Consider the following 26,289-nt stretch of genomic DNA (forward strand, 5'->3'; position numbering starts at 1 on the left):
ATAATACATACTATCAATTAATAATATATCATAAATCATGTGATAATTTATGTCATTATATATAAATAGACAATAGTAATGACGAAATATTAGTTCCATAAAAAAATTTTCCCTAAATTTTAATTATTTATTGCTAATTTTTATTTTCTTTGCATAGTACACACTCATGAAGAGTCCTATAGGGACATTCGATTCTATTTCTCTCACTTTCTCTCTCATTTTCTCTTCTTCTACTCGAGCGAAAACTAGGGTTAGTGATTCGCTCGAGCGATGTGTTGAGCGCCTATTGAGCGAACTGACGAGTTGATCTTCGCTCGAGTGGCAACTCGAGGGGAAGTGGAGAGCGAACTCACAGGTTGCTATGGATGTTTGGAGTGAAGTATGATCTAAACGGCAAACTATGGACTGAACGGACCGGTCCGATCCCTTTGGGGGTTCAAGGAGCTTCATTTCACACCATTTCACATCGAGAAATCAATAGAACTATATTACTAGTAATTTGGTAAGATGTATTTGATTGACAGAGAAGTACTGGATGTCATGAGAATAAGAGATGTGTGCATTATACTCCTAAACAGGAATGTGTGAACTTTGCAAAAACCGAATCTTTATGGAAAAACTTGATGATGACGGTTATTTGATAGTTTTTTTCGGGTGATACATGGAAAGTTACAAAGAGTGCAATGGTATTGGCTTGTAGTCAAAGAACAGTTACTTTGTATATGACATATGGACTGAGTGATATGATTACTGTCACCCAAGCAAAGAATAATACAACATTATGGCACTGCAAGCCTGGTCACATGAGCCAGAAGAGATCGAAGGCACATCTGACGAATCTAAATTTGGGGAAGCCAAAAGGGTTCAATTTTGCAGTTTCTCACGAGTTTGAGTTTGTAAGCCTAGATGAACTTCTTGAGATCACAGTGCAGAGCAGAGGTGTTAGTAATGGGAAAAGTGGGTTTGATGCACCCATCCCTATTGTTTTGCAGATAGATCTAGAGCTGTCTACACATGAAGTTATTGTTTGTAGGTCTTCCAAGATTACCAGACCTCCGCAACGGTTTTCACCCACCTTAAATTATATTTTGCTGACTGATGGCGATGAGCTGCAGAGCTATGATGAAATATTGCAAGATGAGAATTCGAGCAAGTGGAAGTTAGCTTTGAAAAATGAAATGGATTCTTTGTTAGGGAATCATACAAGATAGTTGACTGAACATCCAACAGGGAAGAAGGCTTTGCACAACAAGTGAATATATCAGTTAAATATTGAGCATGATAGAAGTAAGAGGTATAAAGCTAGACTTGTTGTGAAAGAGTTTCTATATAAGAGGGTACTTAATAGGTTCAAACTGGACAAAGCTAAACCAATGGGTACCTTGGGAAGTGACTTTAAACTTAGCTGGGAATAATCATTGAAGTAAGAGGAGGATACCTCAGCAATTGGTTCTCTGATGTATTCTATGGTTTGTATGAGATCAGACATTGCCTATGTAGTTAGAGTCGAGAGTTGCTCTGAAGATATATTTGGCCTTGTTGGAAACACAATTATTTTCAGTATTCTTAGACGTTCTCAAATATTTTCAGATATTCTCAAATACTTCTTTTCCAAATATACTTGAACACAAAATACTTTTTAATTTCAAATCTTCAACTTTTCCATATAATTATTACCTAATTATTACAAATTTTTTAAACTCCTATGCAAAACACAAAACCCTATACAACTCTCCCAAACATCCTAATAAAAATAATATTAAAAATAATATTCAAATAATTTTTTAGTTTTATAATATTATTTTTAATTTTTTCTCTCACATTTCCCAAAATACAATAAAACATTTTAATTCAAACTATTTTATTATTATTTACAAACTATTTAACTACTATTCACATATATTCTGAGATATTCTTAGTATCCAAATGAGCTCCAAGGGTATTACACTTGAGAAATTGAAGGTTTGCACAACTTCAACTAGTCTTCTAACTTGAGGACAGAGCCGTGAGCTATAGAGGTGGCGTCTTAGTCTTGGAGGTATTGTGGTTGCACCATTCTTCAAGTAGAAGAATTTTTAGGTTTTGTGGAGCCTTGTTTGTGACTTGAATGAAGGCAGTCGAAAGTTCGCTCGATGTTTGCTTGATAATCGCTCGAGCGAACTGCAACTTGCTCGAGCGAATATCTCAATATTTGACTTTGCTAGGGTTTTATCACACACTCACACACACACACACACACATGCATTATATGAGTAATATTATATATAGTCATAGAGCGTGCAAGTGCCGCACACTCCATTGAAAAAGAGTGGATCCACCATTTAAAAAATATATATTTTTTATTTATATAGATTCCATATTTATCCATTTTTAATATAAGTGCAAGACACTTGCACACTCTATAACTATATCTAATATTTTTCGTATTGTATACATATGATTACAGTGAGACAATCAACAAAATTGTGACAGAGTCAACAAAATAGAGGCAACCAGAGAGAGAGAGAGAGAGAGAATTATTGTATTACTCCACAATGTATTTCAACTTTCCTCTAAATAAAATTATTTGCAGTTCCATAAACGTATGTACATTATCAAATTATGTAAATCTTTAACGTGTAATTGATTATGTTTATTTTTCTTTATTTTTTTCTTATCGCTTCCAACAACTAGCTTCCCCAACAAGCCAATATCTCTTAAGAATTTTGTTTGAATTATAGAGCATAGAATAAAAAAAGTATTAAATTATATGATTCTCTCGCCTTAAATTTTTGATTTTTAAAAATTCCAACCCAAGTTACCCAGCGAAACCAAGCTCTTGTGGCTCCTTTCATCAATTTCTTTAATTTATTTTAAATTTTAATCTCTTTCATCCCAAGCTATTTATGCAACGTCTAGATGTTTCCCGACCAGTTGGAAATATTTTGAAATTGCTAATTTTTCCCGCAAAACAGAGCGAAATGAAGGAGGTCCCAACACCACGGAAGGAACAGGCTCGTCCCTCAGAGCACTTGGATCGGAGATCCAAAGAATCCTCGTCGAAGAAGCTACCAAAGGCACAAAAATCTCAACTCGATTTTTCAAATTTATGCGTTCACCTCCGTCGCATCCGAATTCGATTTCTCATTCATTCCTTTCTTTCTTATTGTTCTTCTCAAGACCGTGAAGAAAAGCTTGAACGCTGCATTTACGTCGCTTTCCGAAGATGTTACACAATCTCCAATGGAATCTTTGGATTTATTTTCGATTTCTGAGATCGCTGGCTCTGATCACATTGGAGAAGAAGTAAAATTAAATCTAGACCCAACCTGGTCCTATATTTATTGCCGTTTGTCGCATTTCACGAAATCAGTTGTGCTTTGTTGGCGATTTATTGTTTTAATTTCTCTAGGTTCTCTCAATTTCTGAAGAAAAGAAAGCAGGAAATGCAGTTATGCGATATATTTTTTTAAATATTGATTATCTGCAAAATGAACAGTACAGGTGCTATTTAACATACAAGTTTGATCTTATTTTTTCGTAGTTTTAGAGGTTTTTATCATCGCGAGGATTATGATGATGTAGTATGTAAAGCTTTTCTCATATAATAAATTTCACATAAGATGGTTGATTGATTAAGCATTTTCTTTATCTTATTTAGAGCTTCTTGATGGCTGTGAACCCGGCTCTTTCTGCTTCATCAGAATCACTGGGTACTTCCGCCCTTACTCCGTCGTCCACAGTCACAGTTGACATGGAGGAATCAGGACATCTTCACGAAACCTTCGAGCTGGGCGGTTCCAAGATAAGCTCTGTGGAGGCGGAGATCGCGGTCGATTTTCTCAAAAGAAGTCGGTCTCAGGTCCTGAAGTCGGCGGATGTAGATCCTCAATCTAAGAGGATTATGGATGCACTAATCGAGATCGTTATTGACGAGTTCCACTTTCGGCAAGAAGAGAAAGACCACTTTGCCGAACTCATTATCATGAAAACTCAGATTCTTCTCCTCTGTTTCTTCTTGTGGATTCTTGCCGTTGCAGTAGTTTTCTTCTTCGGTTCAGCGAACCAAAACACTTCCAGCGGACCTCTTCCAACCTGAATTATCAAGCACAAGTAGTAAGAGATCTGTTAATTTGGCATATATAGTAGGTCTAATTTTGCTTCAATATGAGATGGTTTGCACTCTCATTTTACTCTGAACTGTACAGTCCTGCATTGATTGACAACAGGTGTCAATCGAAATGATTTGGATGAGTACTATCTCACAAAATTGAATGGTATTATGATATGCCTTGGTTCTATATGTTCAAGAGAGTGTAAATCGTGTCAAATGATTTATGCAGTACATATCAAGATGCCTCAAGACCATAAATCCGAACTCTATTGCAATTGCCTCTGATGGTGACATCCACTGGGCATGGACATTTCTGGGCTTTCTTAAAATAGCTGTATTTATGTCATTAATGATTGATGATTGCACACACATACAAACACACACACACACATACATACATACATACATACATACATACTTGTCTAGCTGATAAGTAAAACTGTATAGTGTATTCGATGGAGGGGAAGCTATATCACGTGTCCAGCAAGAAGTCATAGCTGTGCGTACTCTTATTTAACCACTGTAGGCTGAGCTCCCCCATTTTGTTTGAGCAGGTGCAATATGGTCACAAAGAATGGATAAATTAACAACAGATATAGAGAGCCCTATATCTTAATGTCACCTTGCCCTTTGATGGTCGAGGTATCAGATAAGCTACCATCTTCATGGATTTGCAAACCATTGGTAATTTGGTCAGGTAAATCATTGTCATATATGTGAATTAGTGCAGCTTTCTGAGCTTGAACAGTTGTCTTGTTTTCGGTTAGACTGAACTAGAGAGGCTTGCTTTATCTAGAATGGATCTTGGACGAGCCTTTGTTCAAATTGATCTATAGTACTGGCTTGCATTCTTTTTGGCATGAGTTGCCAATATACTCAAATGTATGGCAGAGACATTGCCCAGAATTGATAATGCAGCCGAGAGAGGGAGAAAGAGAGGTAATGGTGATGGGAAGATTGGAGTCACTGTTAAGTATGCCCAGAACTGATAATGCAGCCGAGAGAGGGAGAAAGAGAGGTAATGGTGATGGGAAGATTGGAGTCACTGTTAAGTAGATGGAAAGGATTGGAAAGCCAAACTTTATAGGGGGCATCATTTTAGTTGGATGCACCCACAAACAGGTTAGAAAAATACGCCACGGGACCTTTGGATTAGAGCATTTTATATTTATATATATATATATATATATTTTTTTTTCTATTTTACAGACTACATTTTATTATTTTTCTAGTTTACATCCTAGAATATTGAGAGCAGCAATTGGCAACATAAATTTAATAATTTGTACCATCAAACTAAAACTTTATTTATTAAAATCCACGAAACTAGGATGTGGGACAATTTTTACTGTCAAAGATTCATCGAATGTAAAATCATCATACCGAAAATAAATTGGATGTCTTTTCTAACGACTTGTTAATGTAGAAAAGGGTACTGTTAAAGCATTTTTTTTCTGTTTTTTTAAAGCATTTTTGTGTGTATTTTTTTTAAAAATACTAAAAAATAAATACTAAATACTAAAAAAAAAACACACAAATACTTAAAAAAAAAACACTAATCAATACATTTTATCGAGACATTTTATCAAGTGGGAATATCGTTTTCCTTATTTGTTACCGCCCCTAATTGCGGCCCGTTTGCTTTATATCTGCTTGCTGAAATGGCAGCCGTAGGCCTGCAAAGTGAAAAACTCGGTAGACTTTACGAGCACATAAAAGCCCATAGAAAAGGGAAAGTATTATTCCGTATTCGGCGAAATTTGAAACTCGCACCTGCACAAATCGCAAGCCAGGGGTAGGAACTCTCTCTCTCTCTCTCTCTCTCTCTGAGCTTCTCACAGGGAAGTACTGCACGCTTCCCCGTCAACGTCCACGCTCTTCTCAAATCCTAGGGTTAGGGTTTACGTACTCAATTCGTCAAGCTGGATAGGCACCGGGGAGACCGCTACGACAGCGACAGCCACCACCAAGACTCCCACCCCTACCGTCACACTAGAGGCCCCTCTCGCTTCTCCGATGCGCCTCCCGACAACTTGAACAATCACAACCGCCGCAGCCCCAACAGCTTTCGCGGCGGCAATCTACGGCCCTTTGAGAGCCCCCCCCGCCACTCCCCCGGCGGAAGACCATTTAGGCCCATGGACGGCGTTGGGGGAGGAGGAGGTTTCAGGCCACTGAGCGGCGCTGGTGGAGGTTTCGGTGCAAATAATCATCAAGCTCCGCTGCTTTCGGGTCAGAAGCGAGGGTTCCCTTTCTCTGACCGCGGAGGCTCGTCACCAGGTTCTCGACTCTTGTGTTTTAGTGTATCTTTATAACTCTTGCTTTGTATGTTGCTTCTGTTCCGTGCGCCTACGAATGGTTCGTTACTTTGTTGCTGGTTTAGATCATTACTTCCTACACGTTCTTGTTGTTTAATTGTTGAAGAATTGGTTTTTTTCCAATTAGTGTTGGGTATCTGCTCTTGCCGATTCCTTGGTGGATACGGGCCTCGCTAGATGCACGTGACTATAACGATTGTTTGGACTCACGTGTGTAGAGTGAGCTGGAGTGATTGCCCATTAGAGTTGTAAATGCGCATGGGCGGTTGGAGACACTAAGTTCGAAGATTAGGGTTGGAGCCACTAGGGAGGTGTATCTACTGTGTACACCGGGTGTACTTGGATGGCTCCTTTTTGCTCAACAATACCTTTTTTTTTATAAGTAAGATAGAATTTTATTCAACAAATGTAATAGGCGAAACTCATGTACACATGAAGTATACAAAAGAAAACACCTAACTACATTCTAAAAAGAGGAAAATGAAAATAGAAAATCATGAGCTGAAGCTCCATTAAGCACTATTGCAGAAAACCATTGAAATAAAGAAAATACAACGAAATTCCAGATTTCCTCCATAGTGCACTCTTTATTATTAACGCATCGCTCTTTCCTTTCCCACCAAATACACCACATGAGACACAAAGGAACTATCTTCCACATAGCCACTTGAGGAGAACTTTGAAACCCCATCCAGCATGCAAGTAAATCCACTACTTTCATAGGCATCATCCAAACCAGCCCAACTCTACTGAAAGCACCACCCCACAATGCTTTTGCCACCTTACACTGCAGAAGTAAATGATCCATAGATTTGCCATGTTTCTTACACATGAAACACTAATCCATAACAACAAAACCACGCTTTCTCAAATTATCGATTGTCAAAATGTTTCCAAGTGATGCTGTCTATATGAAAAAAGCGACTTTGGAAAGCACATGAGACATCCAAATACGCTTCCAAGGAAAAGGAGAACAATGCTGAATAGTCAACACCTTAAAATAAAACCGTACTGAGAGATTTTTACTATCTCCTCCCCATCCTCCAGAGCATGCAACTCCTCCAAAAGGGAATTTTTTTGATTATCAATATTCCCAAAAACTTCAGCATTCCACTTCTTTAAATCATACTTCAAGGCTTTAAGCTTACCTGCAAGAATAAAAATAGGAGTTCCTGTAAACTGATAAGAAGTCTACCAGCTCCTAACCCTATCCACAAACCCATCAGCTCCAAGCCATATATTTTCAAACTTAAAATACCGGCGACCCGCATTTATACCACCATAATTTAGCAGAATAAGGAAGTGATCTGAACAAACATGAGACATTCTCTTTTGACATAACTAAGGGAAATGAATCTTCCAAGATGGAGATACGATGAATCTATCTAGTCTCAACCAGCCCCTACTGTTGGACCAAGTGAATGCTCCCCCCCCTATAAGGGGAAGATCCAAAAGATTCAAATCAAAGATAAACTCCAAAAAATCCTTCATAGCTGTCGACATACTAGTGTCTACTGAACGCTCATTAGGGAAGCAAATTATGTTGAAATCCCCGCACACCGGTCCACGGTCCTTTCCAGACCGGACCAAATGAATTTTTTTTTTTATATATAATAATTGTACAATTAACAATATAAATTTTAAATATGTTATTAACACTTGTTAATATTCTATTAATTAACTAATATATAATATCAATTAGTTAATCATATAGTAATTATATAAATTAATAATATAGTTTTCATCTAATTTATTATCATTGATTATATAAAATATTTTTTTTATTGAGTTTGTTACATAATCCATATTAATAAGTCACTTAATTTAATTTAGTATTTTAAATAATTTTTTTTATTAATTATTTAAAAAAAAGAAAAAAAAATTAGGCTGGACCGAATGGACTAATAGGACCGAATAGACCGACCGGACCGGTCCGGAAAAAAGATGGACTGAAAATATTCGGTCCATTGCCGGACCGGACCGGACTGAACCATTTGCACCCCTACCCACACATACGCAAAGGCAGATCCCACAAATAATACAAACCAACCAATTCCTCCCACAAGAAATATCTATCCCTATCCAAATTTGGCCCATAAATTCCAGCAAAAGCCCACTTCCACCCATCAATATTTTTAAAAGAACATGCTGCAGTAAAATTCCCTATACACTCCTCCATTAACTCCACCACTCTATTATCCCACATCAAAAGAACACCACCTGAAGCTCCCAAATAAGCCAAATAAGCCCAACTCACAAAAGAACACCCCCACAAACTATGGATAATACTTCTATCAATAAAACGCAGCTTCGTTTCTTGAAAACAAACAATATCAATCTTCCAACTATGAAGGAGAGACCTTATACAAATACGCTTGTTAACATTATTGATCCCCCTCACATTCCAAGAAGGCTTCATGGGAAAAATGAGATGCCCTCCCTTTCAATTTGTCCCTCCCAACACTGCCTTCCTTTGTATCATAATTAATGGAGCATTCTAATCTTTTTAACTCCCTTTCCTTCTTAGAAGCTGACTTCAAAGTCGAGGAACGACCAGCTTCAATAGCAACAAGAAGAGCCTTAAATTGCTCTTCAAAACCAACACAAGATATCCCACACATGCCTGTACTTCTTCAACCTTTTTTAAAACCCATTCTGAGGCAATTCTGGTTGAAGTATAAGGCGGGAAGAGGAGTCAGACTATCCACATCCTCATCAAAGCATTCCCCCTAATATATCTCCAATTGTAAATTGGGCTCAACCGAATCCTCTCCATTTGAAACCTCCTGATGTAGTTTTCCAGAATCAGCCAAAATCGAGCTATCGACTATCTTTGCATGCGACAAATTCTCAACTGGAAAAATAGGATTTATTGACAAAGGAACCGAGTCCAATAGGTGCACACAATTAGCCAAAGGAGCCAAAGACACGAATGTGTTAAACTCCCCTCCACTCAGCACCTCCTTTTCAATGTCCCATAGCACTATTTCACCCTCTTCTACTTCCAGCGACAATACTATTTCCATCATACCACCAGAGGAGTCACTGGAGGCCGGCAAAATAGTCTGTGCCGCTTCCAAGACCATCGGAGCAGGTACCAGCACCAGCGTGCTTGAAGAGGAAGCCAAAACCGAAACTCCCGAGACACCGAAACTTTTTTTAGCCTTCCATACCCGTTTCGAGCTTTTAACCAGGCCCGAAACCAGAACCAAAAACAACGCAACAAATTGAAAAGAAGAAGGGAATATGAAGAGAATAAAAGATGATGAAAAATGATAAAGAAAATAACAAAATAACGGTGATTAATGGATTCTTTCTGGCGAGAAGCGCCGGAAATAGGAGAGGAGTACAGGCATTGAGGGAGAATCAGGAGGGAAAAGTCAAGTCATTGAGAGAGATTTGCTCATACTATTGTCTTATATAATTAAGAACCGCTCTTTATAAAATTGTCCTGTGTACATAGGCTTCGCCTATTTTGTTCATATGTCTTCTTATTTATCAAAAAAAAAAAAAAAGAACCATGCTTTAGTTATATGGTTAGTTATTGATGTGATCCCATGTAAAGAGCTGGACTTGTGGGGTTTTTAAGTGTATCATAGCTATCTTACTTCACTGAATGGTCATGGGCAATTCACTTCATCTCATAACTTCTTTGTGACTCCAAGGGTCCAGTGTTTGAAAAATTCCAAACATTCAGTGATATTTCCTACTGAAAGTGGTTAAATTCAGCTTTGAAAGCAGTTCCAGTTTCCTTTTCTTTATTCATCTCGCTGTGTTTCCTATTTGCCCGCTTCAATGTATTTTCTCATGTCTACTTTTTCAGAGCATTTTGATGGTGGCAGTTTTGCCAAACTTTTTGTTGGATCTGTTCCAAGGACAGCCACTGAGGAAGATGTAAGTCAATTAATTCATTTGTAAAACTATGTCTTAAGCTAATTTTGTCGTATTATTATTTTATTTTTAAGTTATCTTGTTAATATCATGCGTATTTGATGTCAGATTCGTCCTTTGTTTGAAGTACATGGAAATGTTGTAGAGGTTGCTCTGATCAAAGATAAGAGAACAGGACTGCAACAAGGTATGTGTGAATATCATTTTGGATAAATAATTATTATCCATACCTATCTTATTTCAGGTCATCTGAGAGGCTGATGGGAGCAAGTGTAAGCTCATCTTCCGTCTCAGTTTATTTTGAAACAAGTTTCGGCCTTGTTGGTTTTGGTTGCAACCCTTTTTTCTGTCCATCCTGTCAAACAAGAAGGTGGCAAGACGTGTAAACCTTCTAAAAACCAATTTTTGTAAAGCAGTTGGGATATTGGAAGAGAAATAGATGCTGCTATTGTGTGGGTCATACCCAACAAATCATTTGTAATGGGAGTGTCTATTGCCATACCTGTAGCTTGTTTATGTCAGGGTGTTTAGAAATGCAGCTATTGTACAGAGATTGACATAAAACCCTTGAATTATTGCTTTTGAATGGAACTAATAAGATTGTAATTTGAAGAGTGTGGTTTTTCGTATCTTGGTGAACCTGGAGTTCTTATTTCAAGTGTCTTGGAATGTCTTATATCAGTACTTTTCATATTGACTGGGTGAAGTTAGATTATCTCTGAGAGATGTATGGTAATTAGATTTAATGGACTGTGGGTTACAAGTGTGTTGCCCAAAAGCTAAATTTAAATTACTGATCTGTTGCATGTTGAAAGATGTTTTATTGTCGTGATTATCCGTTTTTTCATTTCTCTTTTGTTTATATTATTCAAGTTACTGGGTTCTATTGCTTTTTCTGCTTGAGAATGATGCGAAGTATGTAATCGGTACATGGCCCTAAGATGTTTTTATTTCAGAGCTTATTATTTGGTTCTTTTTGTTGTTGAGCATGGGTTTGCATTTATGAGTGCAATATGTGGAGAATGCAGCCCATTTCATGTTTTACATGGCAGGTATGTGATGGTAGTATGTTAGAAAGTTAGAAGAGAAGTGTTTGGGTGTTTTTCTCTTCATAATAATTAGGATCTGCGGCATCTGCTACGTATTTACAGGACAACCTTTTTCATTGATCAGCTTTGACTTATGGTCCATATTGTTAATTGTGTGGTTAAATTCATGGACCATTTCTTTGACACTGCTGTTTATACTTCTAGATTTTTGTGCGATTGTAATACCGAATCTTACTTATTTTGGTTTGAATTGTGTGTTTTCCTCAGTTTTTTCCCATTTATTTGTCTTTTGATTCTAGTTTGTACAACAGAGGATTTAACAAATTAAGTTATACATGGGTTTCTGTACATGGCAGATGCGCATACCTGTGATGCTGTATGTTCAAATCTAAGAAAAGTGTGCTTGGAGGTTCTTTATTATGTAATTAGAATCTGAGGTTCTGCTACGATTTTCTTTGGTGAGGTTTCCTATTAGTTTTCTTCCGTTTTGATGCGTTTTGCTTGTAGTTTGTACAACAAAGAATTTAGCAAATTAAGTTATGCTTGGGTTTCTGTACACGGCGATGTGTTTAGCAGTAGTGCTGTATGTTCAAGTCCGGAGAAAATGTGTTTGGACGTTCTTTTATTACATATAATTAGGATCTGAGGTTCTGCTAGAATTTTCTTGTGAGACGGCATTTGGCCTAGATATTTCTTTCAGACCAGTCCAGATTGTTTATTGAGTGGTTAACTCGGGCCATCTGTTGGAGGTTGCTAATGCTTGTTAGTTTGCGTGCTTCACTACTACGAAAGTTATTTATATATGCTTCTTGTTTGTACAGCTGAGGATTTGAGTTATTAAGTGTTGCATGGACTTTTGTGTTGTGGGTTTCTTTCTTTTCTTTCTTGTATTTTATTTGTGGGGAGGGGGTTCTATTTTGAGATCTGAGGGCAAATACTCATTTTTCTTTTAGTTTTTGAAGGGGGGAGATTTTATTTGAGACCCAAGAGCAAACACAGTTTTTAGTTGCATGTGGGTTGAGTTTTCTCTATCATGTAATGGCTGAACTAATCTCTCGGAGCACTCTTATTTGAGTAGTGCAACTGCTGACAGAGTTTTCATTGTACATTGGGTCTCAATGAGAACCCTGACACCATCAATTAATATCCCATAAGCTTAAAGCTTTTGGATATTCTTGTGTGGGATTTCATGGATTTTGTGTTTTTGTTGTGAAATGTGGGGCTTATATATGCGTCATTGCGTGCAAGTAGTTTACAGATTTGTAGATTTTCTGTTTGTGGATGCTAACCTTTTGGTCGATGATATTGTTCAAGCGAGGCTATAGGTTGTTAATTTGCACATTGAGCGCTGTAGTCTCATTGTCAGAATTCTTGCATTGTGGATATATGTTGGGTCTATTAGGAGTTCTCTTGGTGCATACTGCATAGGTGCCTATGTTCCACTTGATGGCATAGCACTGCACTCATATTATGCGTGGTGGTAGAGCATTAGCCAATTCTTTCTGTGGCTATGATAATGATAATTTTGTGTCTTTTTAGTTCTGTAATAGATACCTTGTGTGTGTATGTATTGTCCATTGAGTAGATATCTTAGACTTGATAAGGTAATGGCATTGAAGGGGCATTATTGGCTTAACCAAGAGGTAAGCCAGTGATACAATCAGGATGTGGTTTTTGTTTAAGTTTCAGATTCCAAATTCCAACGGCTGACTTGGCTAATTTTTAAGTAGTTTCTTGATGGGGAAATCTTCTAAAGATGTTTGCATCTGACATCCTTTTTAAAACGCTGGTGCTTGTGAAATGATTGTACTGTTGGGAATGATTTTTTTTATGTGTTTGGTTATGCGGTTACTGCATAATACAGTTACATATTGCCCATATGCTCCGTTGACAGATATTGACTTTTTTATGTGCCCATGTGTTTTTTTATGTGCTTGTCGTCATCATGTTCCCAAATGGTTATTGACTTTTTTCAGTGAAACTTATCATATTGGAGGTGCTTTGTTTGATTCATTTTCTCTCTTACTGATGATAGCCATTTAAACTGTTTTTTGGTAAATGGATATGGGCTGTCCTTTTTTGTACTCTTTACGCTTTGCCCATTGACCTAAACAAATGGATGTGAGCACTCACGCTTATGGGTTGAGTTCAGCAATAAAATTTTGTCGAGTTGTTGATTTTTTTTTAGATGTTAGCATGGTGGAGCTACAGAATGTAATTTGGCTCGAGTGCAAGTTGTTATGGGTAAAACTATTAGTAAATGGCAATCTTCTCCCAGAGTTCGCTTCTGTTATTATGGCTTGTATGAATGTTGGGATTTTATATTCTTACACCCTATGTGTGTTGCTGATATACATGTATTGTTTTGACGGATATGAACATATGTGATGTTACTAAGTTACAACCAGAGTATGGTAGTTGAACTTTTCGGCTCCAAGGAACTTTTAATTTCGATCAAGTTCCTTAGTCGTGGTAAATCTATGCTCGCTATGGAGACTGGAACCTTGTTTAATGTGTTTCTTATTTATGCAACTAATTTCCCCTAGGTTTCTTATTATATATCTGTGGGCGAATCAACAATTTCACTAAGACGACTATATAATTCAGATTGAAGTTGTTTCTTTGATTGATGCCTTTCGTTGCAAGACTTGAGCCAAAACCTTGGAAACCCTTGTACATTGGAAATCATTTACACCTTTAGATTTTATGAAGATGCTTAATGAGGCTTAATGCTGTGTAGCCACGGTAATAGCATCTCGGAAACATGGATAATCTGCTGGGCTTATTGCCAGGAGCCACTGCATTGCTTCTTTGCTTCACTGCTGTCTGCCATTGAAAGAAAGGAACCAAAGAAGAGTATTGGACATAATATATATGCAATTGGGATGAGGTTTAATCCATTTTCTGCTTTTGTTCGGGACAAGGATAATATTTGGCATGGGTGGCCAATCTCTGTGGTTGCACATAAATCCTTACAACGAGTATTCTAATAGACTCTTATCTCTCTTCTGGTTTTCCAGATGTGTGCTGAAAATAGACAATATTGGACCTGTACCTTACAACGAGTATTCTAATATTGGATCTGTGGTTGCACATAAATCCTTACAACGAGTATTCTAATAGACTCTTACCGCTCTTCTGGTTTTCCAGATGTGTGCTCAAAATAGACAATATTGGACCTGTACCATGGAGTTCAGATTTATTTTTAACTTTCAATAGTGTGTTGAGTTCTTAATATTTGACTTCCAGCTTGTGGGTTTTTATAATTATGTATTTTTGGGAAGTATCTGAATTATAATATTTTGTTTTCTTAGTATTTTTGTGAACAACTAGTTGAATTTAAATTTAATATATAGCTACCTTGGAAAGCCATGCTGTGTGTAGCAAAGATTAATCTCAATTATTGATACATTTGGTCTATTCTGTAGTCATCGAACCATGTATTTTTGGTTTCTTCTGGTGACATTGTTTCCTCTACCAGAGGCTTATGCTTTAAACTTAAGGAATTGATATTATTGCTCTTTTCAGAGTGGATATTTATGCTCAAATTTGTTGTATGTGTTGTAATGGAACTAGGGTAAAAACTCTCTGCTTATGCAGGCTGTTGTTTTATAAAATATGCCACCTCAGAAGAAGCTGATAGGGCCATAAGAGCATTGCACAATCAACATACTCTTCCCGGGGTGAGTTTCATGCTGGAATTGTTTTCAATCTTTTAGGCAAACTAATTTTATGCTAGATTCATGCACTCATGTTCTCCAGGGAGTGGGTCCTATACAAGTCAGATATGCTGATGGAGAACGAGAACGCCTCGGTAATTATCCATAAATTTGAGAATATATTAGTTTAGAAATTTTTTCATGATATTACATGTTTGCAATTCATGTGATAATATTACAAGCTATATAAAATAATACTGGACATTTATATGATGTCTTGTAAGAAACCCAGTCTGTTACTTCTTTAATTTTTTTTCTCTAAAGAAAAACTCATGTCCCCTTATGGGAAAAAGTTGTTGGACAGTTTGTATTGTGATAGAAGATTCTTTGAGAGTGTAGAAAGGGTAGAACATAAAAGTGAAAAGTGAAATATTTTTTTTGATAAGTAATAAGGTATTTTATTTATCAAAGAGTAGGCATATCCCCGGTACACTGGAGGTATACATGTGAATACACCTAATTAGGAACTAAAACAGTTACAAGAAAATCATGGAAGCTGAGACCATGCAAGTCTAAAGCAATGGCCCACATAAAAAGAGTCTTCCACAAAAAAATCCTAAATTCTTCTGAGGAACGTTCATGATCCTCAAAAAGTCTATCATTTCTTTCACACCAAATGCACCAAAGAATACATAAAGGAGCCATCTTCCACATTGCTGCTATCTGTGGTGTCCCAGTAATCCCTCTCCAACTTGCTAGTAGTTCCACCACTCTTCCCGGCATTACCCATGCAATACCCATTCTACAAAAGAAATAATTCCAAACTTCTCTTGCAAACTCACAATGTAAGAGTAGATGGTCCACTGATTCACCACTATTTCGACACATACAACACCAATCTGTAATAATTAAACCCCGTCTTCTAAGATTGTCAATAGTCAGAATCTTCCCTAAAGCTGCTGTCCAGACAAAGAAAGCCACCTTTGTAGGTGCCTTACTCCTCCAAATGTTCTTCCAAGGAAAAATCTGCCTCTGTTGTATGGTAGAAGATTCATAATAGGAGCGTACAGAAAAAATCCCTTTCCTAGAAGGTCTCCATACCATCTCATCTTCATTTGTGACAGCCATATCAGCAGTATACAGCAAGTTAAGAAACTCCACCAGCTCCGCCACTTCCCAATCATGAGTATCACGAGTAAGGCTAATGTTCCATTCTTGTATGCCATTAGTAATAACCCTCAAGTCAGCCACCATAGCTTCTTTGTCCCTTGTAATTCTGAAAATAGGGGGATAAGCCTCCTTCAATGCCGTGTCTCCCATCCACACATCATGCCAAAAGCTAATCCGATTGCCATTCCCCAAACATAGCCGAGTATGACGAACAAAGGAGCACCAACCTTTCCGTATGAACTTCCATAGCCCCACACCATATGCCCCCCTCCCCTCTCTAGAGCACCACCCCCCCCGAGTACTTCCATACTTCATGTCTATCACCCCTTTCCACAAAGCTTCCCTCTCCTTATTATAACGCCACAACCATTTGCCCATTAGAGCCTTATTAAAAGCCCTCATATTCCGAACGCCCAATCCTCCATCTCTCAAAGGGGTACACACCTTATCCCATCCTACTAAATGAAATTTAAACTCGTCTCCTATTCCGCCCCACAAGAAGTCCCGATGAAGTTTCTCTATTCTATTTGCAATGCTGATGGGGAGAGGAAAAAGAGACAAAAAGTATGTGGGAAGATTAGATAGAGTACTCTTGATAAGAGTGATACGCCCGCCTTTGGTTAAATACAATCTTTTCCACCCAGCCAACCTACGCTCTATTTTCTCCACCACCTCCTCCCAAATTGTTTTAGCCTTAAAAGGAGCCCCCAACGGGAGACCGAGATACCTCAATGGCAACGAAGAAACCACACATCCCAAAATGTTCGCCAACCCCCTAATGTTACCAACATCTCCCACCGCAACCATCTCCGTCTTAGCAAGGTTAATCTTCAACCCTGATACCGCTTCAAAACAAAGTAAGATAGCCTTCAAAGCTTGAACATGATCTACATCTGCCTCACAAAACAGCAATGTGTCATCCGCAAACAAAAGATGTGAAATAATGATGGACCCATGATTGTTATCACCCACAGAAAATCCTGAAAAAAATCCCCCATCTACCGCAGCCGACACCATTTTATTTAGAGCCTCCATGATGAGAACAAATAAAAGGGGTGATAATGGATCCCCTTGTCTTAGTCCCCTCGAGCTATTGAAGAATCCCACAGGTTCACCATTTACCAATACCGAGAAACGGGCCGTTGACACGCAATGCTTCATCCACATCCTCCATCTTTCCCCAAACCCACATCTATTCAACATATAGAGCAAGAAGTTCCAGTTAACATGATCATAGGCCTTCTCCATATCTAGTTTGCATAAGATACCTGGTTCACCCGACTTGATTCTGCTATCCAAACACTCATTTGCTATAAGGACAAAGTGAAATATTTTAGGAGTAGGTAATGATGGAAATAAAAAGAACATCATCTGGGGCATGGGTCAACAGTGACAAAGTATCAGTACACCAGTCGTTGTTAAGGAGATTTTAGTTTTTAGAGGTCCTATTATTATTTTTTTTGTTGTTGTTGTTATTACTATTATATTTTCTCTTGAGAAATGATATTTGTAATCGTGAAATGCGCTAGCGACGCGTAATCCCTTTGGAAAAAGTGAATAAATATGGTACGCACATGAAAAAAAAACTAATTTTTTAATAGTGGACCCCACTTTTTTTTCAAAACGATTGCGTGGCGTTTGCACATTCTACGACTGTATGTATCATTCTTCTTTTCCCTTTGCTAGTTAGGTGGATCTCTTGTATGCGTATCGGGGTTTCACCCTCTTTAGTTATTTATAAAATCTTATCTTATAAAATGTCAATATTGATATTATTATTATTATTATGTTGTTGTTGTTGTTGTTGTTGTTGATTATTATTACTATTATTTTGTCACTTATTTGTCTTAGAATGCGTTGGCTTTATGATAGAATGGGTCAAATCTGGAAGAAGCTTAGAGAGGTCTTCCAATAGCATTTTAACAGTCATAGAAACAAGGTTTTCAACATGGATAGAACATCCACGTGCTCAGACCATTCTCATACATGTTCTTTTTTATTTATTTATTTATTATCAGGAAAGAAGAAAGTAATATTCTCATACATGTTAGTATGCATCATATTTATTTCTTAGAGAGTTCCAACTAAATCCCATTTTTGTTGAGCTACCTAGTAAAAATTACCTCAAATGGTCATTTGGGCTTGTACTGACATGATATATATGGAACTTGGTGGAGCCACCTAGTAACTAGTACCTCAAATGGTCAATTGTATCACTGTTTGTGATTTGGTCTGGTACTGAAATGAGATGATTAGATACAATTAATACCTCACAAACATTAAATATTGAAGTGCAAGTTTTCCTTCCTGGCCGTTCTTCCCAAACATAATCCCTCCTGTTCATGGTCCTTTCCCTCCAATTTTTACCATAAGACTGAAGTATAAACTAGATATAAGGGGAAAACTTTGTCCTTAACTTCTTTAATTTAAGCAAAATTTTGTCTGAAAACCATCAAAATCTTTCATTGCTGACTTTGTTACTTTTAATGGTAGGTGCCGTTGAGTACAAATTGTTTGTCGGCTCACTGAACAAACATGCTACGGAAAAGGAAGTTGAGGAAGTATGTTGATCAAATAGTTGAGCTGTCCTTTTCTAATATCAGTACTTCCTGTGCATAATTTCTTTCTCAGTATGAAATTATAAAAAAAAAAAAGAATTCTTTCTGAGTGTGACACACACAAAGAAAAAAAAAACTCTCTTTTGCCTTCCAAGTCTTTTGAGCACCATGTGTACTTGTTTTATCCTCTTTAAGTTAATGTAGTGCAAGTTAATGATTGATGTTTACCTTGTCAGATTTTTTCCAAGTATGGCAGAGTAGAAGATGTTTACCTCATGCGTGATAATATGAAGCAGAGTCGTGGTGTGTCCTCTCATCTTAGTTGCTCTTGTAGCAAAAAAAAAAGTATGATCGGAACTGTAGGATTTGCTGAAGGCTGTCCGACTTGCTTCTTTTGGCGATATTATAATTTCCTTTATTATTAACTTGGATTAAATTTAATTAAATTAGATAATTTTAAATGCTTGTTAAAAGCATGTGCCAAATGTTTTAGTTTTTGATTGATTGTAGGAATTAGATTAAAAAATCTGCAGGCATGATTGATAAGTATGGTTGGTACCATTATATTCTATTTCATGTACTTTTGAAGAACTGATTTTAGTCATTTATGCTTGTCATGTATTTGTGAGTGATGTTTTTGTATTCATTTTTTTTGATCTACTGTATTTTATTTTGAAGGATGTGGTTTTGTTAAATACTCTCACAGAGACATGGCAGTGGCAGCAATAAATGCTCTTAATGGAATCTATACAATGAGAGTTAGTGTTTTTTTCCTTTTCTTGCAATATTCTTTTAAGGATTATATTGTTCAAGGGTATTTATATACTATCTTTTGTCTGGTTTTTAGGGTTGTGATCAACCATTGACGGTCCGATTTGCTGATCCTAAGAGACCCAGGCCTGGAGATTCAAGGTTTTGACGTCCTAAAACATTGTCTCCAGTCTTCTATGTGCAATTATGATTTTTTTTTTCGGGGGTGGGGGGGTGCATTGGTGGGACCTGTCAGTGTTAAAGTTCAGCATCTGCTTAGAGTAACTCTCGAGTAATCCTCTTGTTGCAGTTTTTGACTTTTTTCTCTTTTTCAGGGGTGGTCCTGCATTTGGAGGTCCAGGTGTAGGTCCTCGTTTTCAGCCACCAGGGGCTAGGTATTTTAATCCCCCCCAACCCTTCTCCATGGTCCATGGGAATTGATTCCTTGTTGCTTCCTCTTTACCCTGATCATTCTATTTATCTCTGCACACTTCAATTTTGATGCTAGATTTAAGGGGACGAGCTTTCATGATTTCCTTGTATCTTATTGTATTTATATTAGGAGTTTCTCGTGTATATCCTGTACTTGGGTTATGCATTATGTTTTCTTCAATAAAGTTTTCTATTACTCAGAAAAAATTCTATTTTCTTGCCCTTTGCAGAGCAGGAAAGAATTTTGGTGACCCTATGGGTGATAGAATTCCACCCAATGCTTGGCATCCAATCAGTCCACCTAATTTAAGGCCACCCTCTAATGCAGATATTCGTGGCTTTGGGGGCCAGTTGTTTCCTAGGTCTAGTGACATGGCAGTGCCTTTGAATCCGGTACGAACAAATTTGAATATTCTGCTATGTATTAATCTGTACGTTTTTTAACTAAACTTATTTTTAATGGTAACATGCTTGATTCAAAATATATAACGGAGGTCAATGTTCTAATGATGACTGCTGATTCAGATTGGTTCTTTTTGAAGTAATGCTTTTCTTCTGACTGTAAGTGGTACTGGGATGGATGATCATCTGATTTTTGGTGACTAATCAAGTTTTGTTGGTTTCCAAAGAAAGTCACTACAAAATGTTGTCCCACCTGCTCTCTTATCTCTTCCATTACCAGTTGCTCTGAAATATGAATTTAGTAGTATATATGCTCAGAGGCCCCTTTTCTGAGTTATGGTCTGTATGTTTTGCTGACTGTCTGTAGTTGAAGTAGGATATGATTTTTTGCCTCACTGCATTTAGGCATGAGCTATACTCCCAAAATGTTGGGATCAGAGTAGAAGTTGTGTGCTTGGCCGGTATGTTACTACATTTTAGTTTTCTTTTTGTTCTCCCAAGTGGCTTTGAATGAGTTCAATGTCCAAATTTGAGAATCATAATTACCTATGCTGCAAGTGTTATCTGAAGACTTGTGTTATGCGTATTTAGTTTTGATGTCTCTTTCAACGGTTAATCTGAAGCTTATCTGTGGTTTTTAATTACATAATAGATTCCCCTGGTTGGATAGATTATTGATTGTATTTTCATGTTGTGTTTGCAAGATTCTCATGGTGTTTAATTGTTTTGTATTATTTTTTATGGTTCAAACTTATTTTCCTTACAAATCTAGGAAAAATTCCAGGCTGGTCCTTTGAGTGGCATTGATGGCGTTGCTGATAGTTCCCATTTGAGACAGGCAGTTACATCGCAACAGGTAAATGGAGATTGATTCTTGATTTCTTCAATTTGTACCTAGTACTTCCAAAACAAGTTAGTAATTTGGTCCCAAGTTGTTTTCAGAGTTTTAACCAGTCAACGCCACAACTTCAACCTATCAGCCAGCAAATATCACCATTCCAGAAGCCTGTTCAGTCGCCTCAGCACTTGCCACCTTCCATTCAATCTCACCCTCAGACTTCAGCATCCTACGCACAAATGCAGATGCCCCGTGCACCATTACAGCAGCTTGGTCACCCACAGCTTCCTCATTCTGCTGGTCAAACACCCTTTAGTCAAGCACTACCATCTCAACAGTTGCTTGGTTTGGGTGGACAGCTGTCTGTTTCTCAACCTCAGGTTCACCAGACTGCTTCATCTGCTGCAGTCCTACCAACGCCTCTGGATATTAACCTAAAACCCCATTCTGTATCTATCGTTCCCAACCTATTGCGGCCTCCTGCTTCTGTGTCACAGCAACCACCTCTTCAGCAGCCGCCTTCTCAATTAGCTCAGATGCTGTCACAACAGACACAAAGTCTGCAGGCAAGCTTTCAGTCATCTCAGCAAGCATTCTCCCAACTGCAACAACAGTTGCAGCTGATGCAGCCATCAAATCAAGGTTTAACGTCACTGCAGAGTTCTCAGGCAATTAAACAGCAGGTATTCAGGATTCGAGGGTGTGCGTTGGTTAGGATGCTGGAATATCTGTTGTCATAATGTCTATAACATATGCTGTCATGGCGTTAAGAGTTGGAGCCACCATTTGATGATCTCACCTAAGTACTTCTTAAACGATAACCTGATTGCCCTAAATAATTTGTTATATATATGAAAACTTGGGATGTGAAAGATGGTATTTATTCATATTTCCATTGATGGGATGTATTCTGAGAATGTGACCACATTAATGGATCTGGGTCCTTGACTTGTCTGTCAACTCATAAACATCTGACTTATCTGCTTCTGAAGTCAGGATACATTTCTCCGTCATTTTTGGCAGTTTTGAACTGTTTTTGTTTGCAGAAATTTATTTTTGCAATGTTCCTTCGGTTTATTTTTTATATCAAACTTTTAAAGATTATATGCTGAGAATGTCATTTGTTGCTGCAGACTCAATGGGCTGGGATTGTACCACAGATAGTTGCCAGTACCCTTGCTACCACTGCACCAGCTACTGATGTGCCTTCATCCAAATCTGCTGCTCCTGCCGTACCTTTACTTACCCAGGCTGTGGCTCCTGTAAAAAGTAACTGGACAGAGCACACCTCTCCTGATGGATACAAGTACTATCATAATGGTGTAACTGGTGAAAGCCGGGTGAGAATTTTATCAGACTTGCCTTATTGTTGGGATTTGTCTACAATTTATGTAAGGTTTGCTTAAATGGACCTGTAGTGGGAGAAACCTGAAGAGTTGGCATTATTAGAACAGAAGCATCATCAAAAACCACAAGTTCAGCAGCCTCAAGCCCAGTCTATCCCTCATGTTCCATCTGCCCAGCAAGTTCGACAAACTCAGCAGTTGCAGATGCAGGCTCAGCTTCAAACACAGCTCCACCAGCAGCAGCAGCAGCAGCAGTTACAGCAGCCTACTTTGTCATCATTGGTCAGTGTCTCTAACCTAGCTACTTCTATGTTATTAGTTACGTTTTTGCTAATTGAATAATTTGGAATTCCAGTACCAGGCTTCTGGAGTTACAGGTCACCAAAATATTCAGGTAAATTTCATGGTTGCTGAAAGACTACTCCCTGTCAAATGCCTCATGTGGTCCTGGACTTTGCAAAAAGCTTATATTATACTGAAAATGATTGTTTTGGCGTCTTGCACTATTTTTTGAATGGAGTTTGTACGAATTTTAGTTTATACTTTAATCATTTGTTTTAGGACATAGGTCAGCAATTTATATAAAGTTCTTGATTTGATAGACTAATTATGCATTCAGCTTTGTGTATTTGGTTATGTATGGGTTGGTCATGTAATTTGCAATCTTTTGGCTTACAGGATCCTGGTTATACACAATTACAGGTTGTAGCTGGTTCAGTGAGTGACCCTACACGCTTCCAACAGGTATCAAGTTGATGCCTTGATGTGCTCGGATTTCTCTCCATGGTCTTAATTCTAATTTTCTGCATCTGCTGTAGGGCCTTCAGGCTTCTCAGGAGTGGATGTGGAAGAATAAGCCAGCAGGTTCTAATTATTTCCGTTAAATGACTGATATTATTACTTTGCTCATCAAAATAAAGAAGTGTAACCCATAGGGGTTGCTCAAGTGGTAAAGGCTTTGGTCTTGATAGTATGCTCCCTCCAAGGTCTAAGGTTTGAATCCTCTTTGGGTGCAAACAATTTGTAGGGGCCTTTCCACTGAGGGATTTTCCCCTTGAATGTCCTAGGTGCACTTGCGGGAAACTCCTTGCAAGGCCAGTGCACCCTCGAGATTAGTCGGGCCACTGTTCTTAGACATTCGGTGCCAGTGAACAATTGAGAAATTTTTGAAGCCATCTCTCCCCAGCAAGATAGAGAGGAGGAAAGAGGAACTTCACTCTTTCAGTCTTCTTTCTTTTCTGGATAGAAGAGGGGAGACACTCTACTGGATTACTACATTTCCCATCCAAATGTGATTATAGTTGCATATGGCTTTGTTGAACCAAAAAAGTACGGTAGGTTTTTTTTTTTTTTTTTTGGGGGGGGGGGGGGGAGGAGGTTGGTTGTTTTTTTGATTGGCATTGGGTGTCCAAGAACAAAGTCCCGATTAATCTCGGGGGTGCACAAGCCCTTGGCAATGAGTTTTTGCACCTTGGGGAAGTTCTCCAAGTCCGATGGCTCCCTAGAAATTGTTTGCATCCAAGAGGATTCAAACCTTGGACTTGGAGGGAGCATACCACCAAGACCAAAGCCTTTACCATTTGAGCCAACCCCTAGAGTTTTTTTTTTTTTTTGGGGGGGGGGGGGGAGTTGTGAAAATGATAGGTGAGATGTTCTTTAGGATAATCTATGGTTAGTTTTATTTTGTTTAGGCAAATTTTACCCTCTATATTCTTTACTTCTGAACAGACTACATTATCTCATATGCACTGTACGTTCTTTATGCTGTATTGCTTTTCATGCTGTCAACTGACATACTCTGAAATTTTCATCTTCAGGAACTTGAAGTGGCTGAGCAGAAAGTAGAAGTAAAGATGGCACATGGGGGACTATACTGAGCTAAAGAATCTGTGTGAAACTCGCTCAAAGGTTAAGGCATGCAACTTTTCCCAAGCTAAAATGCTAAATGGATTGTTTAATGCTATTTGAGCCTTCAGTTTTCTATCCTTTGTTGTGAGGTTTTAATGTCTCACAGGAAGTGGCTCAGTGAATTAGAAGCCTGTGTGCCATTAGTCAATGGGAGCAATGACTCGCCTTGACTGAGTATTATAATGTTATTTTTGTGTAACATAATTCATCGCCATTATCAGCTTTCGATTTTGCATCATCTTGTTTATAATGTTCACAATATCTGTGAACCCGACCATAGAGTTTATTGCGGCGGCAAGTAACGTGCATTAGGTTTGATATATAGAGGAAATGAAACATTAGTAATGGTCTAATTCATTAATATTTCCATAAACAACTATGATAAACATTTAACTGCATTAGTATTTTTTAAACGCTCGGCTTATACCCCCTAAGCTTCTCGAATCTTGGTGAACACAAATCGATACTCTGCTTAAGTTTCGACCATTTCACGCATCTGCTAGTGGCCACTAACAATAACCTGGTTGGATGAAAGCTAACCCTTTCCTGTAGTACTAATTATCGAATGCTGCCGGGGTCGCCAAGTTGCGCTAATGTGGTGCTGTTTTCTGATCGAGCCTGCCTGGTTGTTGCAGTGAGGCAGCGAAATCAAGATTAATATCTGCAACATTTTGTTTGGTTCCTTGTAGTCGAGAGCTCAATCATTTGGCAACGGGCTTTGCCAATTCTGTGTACGCCTATTGAATGGGAAGTGGTCGTGTTTCTTTGGGACCAAGCACACCGCATATTGTTGTGGATATACATCATCTAGTTCAAAGCGTAGTTCATGTCAATGAGCGCAAAGGTCCACTCTGGGACTTGGGCCACGAGGTTGAACTCAAGCTCTCTCCCCTCACTCCTAATTGGACCTCCCAAGCGGGTAAGCCAGACTAAAGCTAGCGCAAGCCCATCATGAAATTTAGCACAAAAATCATAATCCACTTGGCACGAAATCCCCAACTTTGAGCGCACACCAGAACCACGGAGTCTCTGGTAACAGTTGCGAGAATTTCAGCACAAGATATAATAGTTTGAGGACAAATGAAATCGAGTTCAGACTTGTAGTTTATTACTTCAAACCCTTTCAGGGAATTCAAGTTTGGACCTGTAGTTTGGGGGGTAGGTCACCCCTTCCCTGCAACCCACCCCCGCATATGTGTGGGTGGTGTTTCCACCCCGGACATCCCATCTACCCCGCCCACTTCAAGGGTACTGATACCCCATTAGTCCTAAAAGTTATTTTTGAAAATATTTTTTTGGACCCAAACCCAAATTATTATATAATTTAAATTGTAAATTAAAATTTATATATATTACAATAATTTAAAAATTGATAACATAAAAACTATGTTATCAATTTTTAAATTTGTTAGACTTGTTCACAAGAGTGTATTACATTGGCACTTCCCACCCCTCGCCCTGCTAGGGGGCCAAATGCGGGGCGGGTGGCCCTGCCAACTGCATCTAGTGGACGAGGGTCTGCCCTGCCCATGCAGAGGTAGGGCGGATAGGGGTGGGGTAGCGGGGTGCAGGGCTATGTTTCACAATCGTTGCATTATTCACAGAAGTTCAAGCAAAACATTTGTGTTTGACAAAATATGACTTGCATTGAAACAAAGCAGTGACATCGGTGTGTTGCCACCATTCAAGGGTCCTCAGAGACTTCCTTTTCTATCCAGGAGAAGATAATGGCCTCGGCCTCTGAACAAATGTGGTGGTCTATGCTAAACCCTAAAACTCACTTCATCGTATGCTTCATTTAAACTTCCAAAGTGGTGTTGGGTGTGCGTGCAAGGGTCGTCGACGTGAGAGGAAATCTAGCACTACAACAAAGTT

The 26,289-nt window shown here is 38.3% G+C and overlaps 2 protein-coding genes across 6 annotated transcripts; both read left to right on the plus strand.

Annotated features, from left to right (window-relative positions):
- The first annotated feature begins 2,811 nt into the window (after positions 1-2,811).
- Positions 2,812-4,772, plus strand: LOC108994758. 2 transcript variants are annotated; one of them, XM_035683695.1, is made up of 3 exons: positions 2,812-3,285; positions 3,641-4,095; positions 4,648-4,772. In XM_035683695.1, the coding sequence occupies exons 1-2, from the start codon at positions 3,223-3,225 to the stop codon at positions 4,076-4,078; spliced, it is 501 nt and encodes a 166-aa protein (XP_035539588.1). In that variant the 5' UTR covers positions 2,812-3,222; the 3' UTR covers positions 4,079-4,095; positions 4,648-4,772. The 2 variants fall into 2 exon arrangements, with proteins under 2 accessions (XP_035539588.1, XP_035539587.1); XM_035683694.1 differs by lacking the exon at positions 4,648-4,772 and having other exon boundaries at positions 3,641-4,259.
- Positions 4,773-5,772: 1,000 nt separating this feature from the next.
- LOC108994783 (flowering time control protein FCA-like) lies at positions 5,773-24,652 on the plus strand. Of its 4 annotated transcripts, none has more exons than XM_018970128.2 (19): positions 5,773-6,373; positions 10,235-10,305; positions 10,411-10,489; positions 14,952-15,034; positions 15,114-15,165; positions 18,674-18,741; positions 18,975-19,041; positions 19,417-19,496; positions 19,586-19,650; positions 19,824-19,883; positions 20,151-20,313; positions 21,107-21,178; positions 21,265-21,843; positions 22,294-22,500; positions 22,579-22,788; positions 22,862-22,900; positions 23,185-23,250; positions 23,325-23,370; positions 24,324-24,652. In XM_018970128.2, exons 1-19 carry the CDS (start codon positions 6,232-6,234, stop codon positions 24,329-24,331), a joined length of 2,157 nt encoding a protein of 718 aa, XP_018825673.1. In that variant the 5' UTR covers positions 5,773-6,231; the 3' UTR covers positions 24,332-24,652. The 4 variants fall into 4 exon arrangements, with proteins under 4 accessions (XP_018825673.1, XP_018825672.1, XP_018825674.1 ...); XM_018970127.2 differs by having other exon boundaries at positions 6,126-6,373; positions 21,095-21,178; positions 23,334-23,370; XM_018970129.2 differs by having other exon boundaries at positions 6,126-6,373; positions 21,095-21,178; positions 23,209-23,250.
- The last annotated feature ends 1,637 nt before the right edge of the window (positions 24,653-26,289 follow it).

Source organism: Juglans regia, chromosome 12 (genome assembly GCF_001411555.2).
Source record: "Juglans regia cultivar Chandler chromosome 12, Walnut 2.0, whole genome shotgun sequence".
NCBI classification, from domain to species: Eukaryota; Viridiplantae; Streptophyta; class Magnoliopsida; order Fagales; family Juglandaceae; genus Juglans; species Juglans regia.

Excerpts from the sequence above, each read along its gene's own strand:
- LOC108994758 (XM_035683695.1), top strand. The coding sequence starts at position 3,223 with ATGGAATCTTTGGATTTATTTTCGATTTCTGAGATCGCTGGCTCTGAT. Across the intron at positions 3,286-3,640 it reads CTGATCACATTGGAGAAGAA|AGCTTCTTGATGGCTGTGAA; the intron begins GTAAAATTAAAT and ends TATCTTATTTAG.
- LOC108994783 (XM_018970127.2), top strand. The coding sequence starts at position 6,232 with ATGGACGGCGTTGGGGGAGGAGGAGGTTTCAGGCCACTGAGCGGCGCT. Across the intron at positions 18,742-18,974 it reads CGGAAAAGGAAGTTGAGGAA|ATTTTTTCCAAGTATGGCAG; the intron begins GTATGTTGATCA and ends TTACCTTGTCAG. Across the intron at positions 19,884-20,150 it reads TTTCAGCCACCAGGGGCTAG|AGCAGGAAAGAATTTTGGTG; the intron begins GTATTTTAATCC and ends TGCCCTTTGCAG.